Here is a 6003-nt window from a genome sequence, read left to right on the forward strand (position 1 = left end):
TGCGGTCAACTTTAGCCAGGTGGGCCACGGCATTTATAGGCTGTGAAAAATGCTCCCCACATGGACTGCTTCTTGTTGTGTGCCAAATATGAGAAAGGTATCTGAAGATATCTGAGTCTGTGTCCCACTGTCCTGAGTTAGTGTCTGTTGATCTCTGGCTGCTCCAGTCTGCATGCCAAATGGGTAAGATATTAACTCCAAGTTGCTCTCCGGTACATCCACTGGAGTGTGTGTGAATGTCTGATAGAAAGCACGTCAGCAGAAAAAGCATAGAACAAAGTGCTTGTATGATTAGGTGGTGAATGGGTGAATGAGGCCAGTTGTATAAAGTGTGTTGAGTGCTCGGGTAGAGTAGAGAAGAACAAGTCCATTTACCATCTTTTTGACTCTTTAGATTGTTTCACTATTTTGCAGATGGTCCAACTGGTGAACGACACAACAGGAGCTAATTCAAACAAAAGATAATACTTAGAGTATGATGGTACCAATGTAGTGATTCCATTACAATGATCAGTAGCACTCGTCACAGCGAGCCATGTTTTAGATAAACACTTTTGGCCGCATGTATCAAACACCAGCTTGAAAAGCTCGAGAAGCAAACGAAACGTCAGTAAGTAATCAGAAAACATTAGAGACGTGTGCCCTCCCCAAGAAACAATGAAAGCCAGAATATATGCACGAGTTCTTTTCTTTCCTATCATGTGAAAAACATGAATGTATTTTACAACTCAAGCACCATCACACACTCATGTCTCTGTACTACCTCTGAATGTGTCCTGATCTAATCCCAACCAACCTCTTTAAAATGCTCTGGCTGCATTTGCAGTTATCCAACTGTGCAAGCATGCAATGCTTAACACATGCAACTGTGCTAGCAGGTTTACATGTCCATGTGCATGCATTAATACACTGAAGATGTGTTTGGGTACACTCTGCATGCATGTATACATACAAATGAGCACCAGGTTTGGTCTATTTATAGAATGGCTATATTAGCTCACTGCATGTGTCAGCTGCTGCTTTCAAAATATCCACAGATAGCACCAGCAGCTCCAGTAAAGCTGCACCAGCAGCTCCAGTAAAAGTCAGTGTGAAAATAGGTGGAAGAAAATCAAAGTGTATCTGTGGTGATCAGAGAGCTGCCAGACAGTCACACCAAAAAACTAACATGTGTGTGCAAAAAGCTCACAGGTTGCTGAAGTTGGTTATAAACCTGGAGTGGGTGCACACATACACAACAGACACACAGCACACCAACAAGTAGAGCCTGTTAAGCAGTGGAGCAGCGTCTGAGTCACCCTTGCTTGTCAAACTTGTGCCTCACTAACAGTACAGACTTGTTCTTGGGTAAATCCCTTCACTGGAGAGAGTGTGTTTATGAGACAGAGGCGAAGAGCTGTTCAGTCACATCAGTTTTCTACATGTGTGGGTAAGGATGTGTGTGCACATTACAGGGCCGCTAAACGGAAGGATTTGGGAATTCCTCCAAAGGAGCAGACAGGCCAAGAGGTGGGAAGAGGGGAGGGAATCTCAGAGCTTACCAAGCACACAAAGCAGCACCCCACTGCCCAAGACAAGCCACCCAACCCGTCTCCATCCCTCTCTGCATCCATCAGTGTTTTCCTATCTATGTTTTTTCCATGCCACACATTCCAACTCACTTGATGAAGCAGCGAGCTCCCTCAAATGTATATCCTTCCTCCCATCCTGTTGGTAAATCTGTGAGGAGAGGGAGGGAAAGAAAAACAACACAAGACAGCAGGAACATAAGGAACGGTGCACAGAGACAGCGAATCAAACAGCAACACACTTTTTCTAGCATAATATCTCGTTTGGATTGCGCCCTTTTTAATCAATCCCTCCCCCTCCCTCCTGCAGAATTTATCATTTTGTGTGCGTCTGCCTGCTCAGTATCACGCTGGTGGAATACACCACTGATGTGCACGCACCCAATAAAAACCTTCTCCCCACGGCAGATGTGCAAATTTGGGGGCAATATCGTCTCTGAGCTGACGCACAAGCCGCACCGCATTGTTCTATAATCAACCGTGGTGACTGGAAATACTGGGTTTCTGCAGCAAAGCGGGGTATGTATCAAATGTCACTGCATGGAATCCGCTTGGAAATCGACAAAAGCCTACGTGACATAACTTTTAAAAAGTGTGTCGCAAAGTGTCCAGGTGGAGTAAGTGGGGTGGGGATGGCGGGGGGACGCCGTGCGCAACGGTCCGACAGCGGAGAGGGACGACTGTTGCTTTGCTGCAGAGAAGAAATCTACCCCCGTCGTCTTTCACGCTCTCCCCGCAACTTGTCGCCCCTTTTTTCCCACCGTGACGCGCACATAACCTTTCCTAGGCGATGCGTGCGTGCGTGCGTGCACGGATTTTCGCAGGAATGTAGAAAAAACACATCCTGTATTACCTGGGGTTTTTCTGTGCCCCGTGATGACAGCTTCTCCTGTAACTGGATGCAACCAGGTTGTACTCTTTGCTTCTTCGCTGTTGGTGAAAGAAAACGGGGGAGGGAGAGGTGAACAGAGAACCCGAAAAAAAACCCAAACAAGAATGCGTCGGAGAAAAAAGCAGTAGGTATCCATAAATCCGTGTATCCGCGTCATATTTACTTAATGAAGAATATGCGTCCATCCCGAGTCACCCCATAACTCCAAGAAGAGGGAAGGCAGGAGAGCCAGTCCGGCTGAGGATCCGCCGCCATGTCTAGTTTGGAGCTTTGCTTTACTACGGGTATGGGCTGGAGTGCGCGGCTCCGTGCAAGGGCGCGTGCACTTCCATCCTGTGCGCGCCTCAAGGAAATGCGCGAACGCGCAGAAAAGATAAAGATGCAAGCAACGATTTTGTCACAAGCCTGGGGAACCGGTGGGCTCGTTTTTGGCAGCCGTGCGACTAAACTGGTGCCGGTGATCGTTCCAGATAACACGTAGCTTCATCTGTTCCGTACACGAGCTTTTCACAATGCACCAAATAAATTCAGATAATATTGACACAGTTTCTTCTTCTCTCGTTTCGTATATGATAAACTTTATTTCCACTTAGGTCTGCCCTTCTCTGCAGATCAAGAACACGTTCCCTGTGAATCATTGTTTTTTCACCATGTATATGGTAAATGGGGTTGAACTCATACCAATCAGGCATGATTATAATACTATTGTGAAAGAAGCCAAGGAAAAATACCGTTTCCATGAAAGGCTGCACATGGTCTGCAGCAACGTTTAGGTAGGTGGTGCATGTAGGGAAATGTTCAAAAAAGCAGTCTGTGGCTGACGGGTGTTCCTGGTTTCCAAAAGGAAATGTTTCCAGTTGAATTGTGACTTGAAGATTGTTTTATTTATTACTAACTAAAGACATAACAATGAACTCCTTAAATAAGCATAAACGTTCCAAAAAATAAGACATTTATCCAGAACAACCTGTGTACTCCTAACCTCTCCGGCCATGCTCCTCCTCTTCCCAAACCACAAAGGTTTTCCATTGCACTTACATGCTTAAAGTGATGGGCACCTCTTTTGATTCTTATCACAAACAGGGCCATATCATTACCTCACGAAAACATAACCTAAATGTTCAAATGCATTAATCCTGAAAAGATCAATTATATAACTCATAAGCATCTATGAATTACAAACCAAACATGAAATTAATTGTAAACCCAAATATAAAGTAGATATCTGGCGCCTACAGTAATATCAAAGTAATATCTACATGGGTGGCAGGACCCGAGGTTTCCAGAGCCCAGAGCATCAGACTGTGTTTCCTAAGCAGGTGACACACAAGCTCCCGGCCATCCACGTGAAAAAAGCAAACATGATTCATCAGAACAGGCCATCTTCCTCCTTTGCTCGATGGTCCACTTCTGATGCTCATTGTCGTCACAGTCATTATGGGCACACTAACAGGTCTTTGGCTGTGCAGCCCCACAAACAACAAACTGTGATACCCTGTGACACCTTTTTATCAGAACCAGCACTGAGCTGCAGCAGCTTGTTTCTTCAGCTGGAAAATATGGGCAAAGCTTCCCACTGCGTGTGAAATGTAAATCAAAGCAAAATGTAATGATTTGCAAGTCTCATAAATCCATATTTTATTCAAAAAGAGCATATACACCTTATCAAATGCTTGAAATTTGTCACGGCTAAGCCGCAGGTGTGTTTGTGGTGCGGACCCAAATGCAGACACGCAAGAGATGAACAGAGGTTTACACAAAAAGCGAGCCTTTGGTACTGGAGATACACAAAAACCAGAAAAACAAGGTGAGGTGAAACTAAACTGAAACCTAAACTGGGAATGAACCAACTATGAAAACAATGACGCGAGAATATAAGATGAAAACTGGATGGGAGCATGTAAAACCTTGAACATGACGTAATCTAAACATGACACGAGAATGAACCTGAACAGTTGAAAGCACGACTGCTGTAACTCGACATGAAGACGAGAGACGACCCAACATCAATCAGAGAAAGACTTCAATACACAGAAGGGTAATGAGTGAAGTGGAAACACTGGGGGAAACACAGCTTACAAAAATGAACCTGACACCACAGGGGAAACTAAACACACTGGACATGGAAACACTAGACCTTTCAAAATAAAACAGAAAACATGGAGAGACGTAGACATGACAACCAAACTTGACAATAGGACGCAGAACACATAAGCATGAATTACATGACAGACTGGGGGAAATGGAAAGGAACACAGGGAGAAGAACATGGGAACAGATCAGGGGGACGAGGCCGGTAAACACGGAGAGAGAGTAGACTTAGAGGGCAACCTACACACACAGAGACATGGAAGAAACATAAACTAGACTAAAACTGATAATGATACCAGAACTGAGCGTTATCTCATTAGTAATCAAAAATACAAAATAACTCAACTACACCTTTAAGTAAGAATAACACACAAATCTAAGAAATCAACAATACAAAATAAACTGGAGACACTGGTCCCAGCCCCTGACAGAAATGAGAAAAAAACATTTTGAATTTGATGACAGCTACAGAGATAAAATAAAAAAATACAGGGAAATATTTATCAGCGAGTAGCATCCTCTCTTCAAACAAGAGTCCATAAATGTTTGGGAGCTGAGGAAACGATTGGTGGGACCTTTGGGAGAAGAATGTTGCCCCGTTCTTATCTGATAAATAGATAATAGCTGAAAGGTCCCAGCTGCAGGCAGGCCAGTTCAGCATCGAGACTCTACTACAAAGTCATCCCTTTGCAGTAGATGCAGTCTGTGGTTTAGAATAGTCTTCTTGAAATGTGCAAGAACTTCTCAACAAACAACAAACAAAAGAAAGAAACATTGTGTGGATGGGAGCACATGTTGCTCTAAAGCCTGTCTGTACCTTTCAGTATTGAAAAGCTTTTGAACTGAGCACTAATAACCAGCCAGATGGCCCATATCCTCTTTAGTTTGATGGATGTGGCACAACAAATTGTGTTCACAGTGATTTCTGGAAGTGTTCCTGAGCCCATGTCGTGACTTCCATGACAGTTTCATCCTCGTTTTTAAGGCAGTGCCACCTGAGGGCCTGGAGATCACAGCACCCAATACTGATTTTCAGCTTTATCCCTTGGAAGAGTTCTCACAATCTTTGGAAAATAATGCGTAAAGATGATGAGATATTTGAATTCTTCACAATTTTACTGTGAGGAACATTATTCTGAAATTGTCCCTCAGATTGTAGGCATAATTTCTTTGCATGTCCATCTTTACTTCTGAGACATTCTGGTTCTTTAACCTCCTAGGACCTGCGTCCACATATGTGGACATCACATTTTGGGTTATTTAGACCAAAATACTCAATCTTGCTCTAAAAGGGCCTGATATCCACTTACGAGGACATTATACTGCAACTGTTCTATCGAAATTTTAAATGAATATCTCATATGTGGCTCTCACTTTTCTTAGAAACAAAAATTAGGTAAAAAAAAAATATATATATATCAGGTAGTTCTTTGTTTTTACATTCACCAGGTC

At 43.4% G+C, this 6003-nt stretch overlaps 1 protein-coding gene across 7 annotated transcripts in view; it reads right to left on the minus strand.

Annotated features, from left to right (window-relative positions):
- The window catches only part of LOC146368932 (pleckstrin homology domain-containing family A member 5-like), a 156816-nt gene extending 154034 nt beyond the window's left edge, over positions 1 to 2782 (minus strand). For 2 of the 7 annotated variants that reach the window (XM_084909250.1, XM_084909249.1), the window contains exons 1-3: positions 2624 to 2779; positions 2422 to 2498; positions 1662 to 1719 (exon numbers count right to left, since the gene is read on the minus strand). In XM_084909250.1, the coding sequence (XP_084765376.1) occupies positions 1662 to 1719; positions 2422 to 2498; positions 2624 to 2715 (227 nt within the window). In that variant the 5' untranslated portion in view covers positions 2716 to 2779. Of the gene's footprint in view, positions 1 to 1661; positions 1720 to 2421; positions 2499 to 2623 lie in introns of all 7 variants that reach the window. The other 5 variants (XM_084909254.1, XM_084909248.1, XM_084909252.1 and 2 more) reach the window with 4 other exon arrangements.
- Between the last annotated feature and the right edge of the window lie 3221 nt (positions 2783 to 6003).

This window comes from Perissodus microlepis, chromosome 17 (assembly GCF_051167445.1).
Source record: "Perissodus microlepis isolate ML-2025 ecotype Zambia chromosome 17, ASM5116744v1, whole genome shotgun sequence".
NCBI lineage: Eukaryota > Metazoa > Chordata > Actinopteri > Cichliformes > Cichlidae > Perissodus > Perissodus microlepis.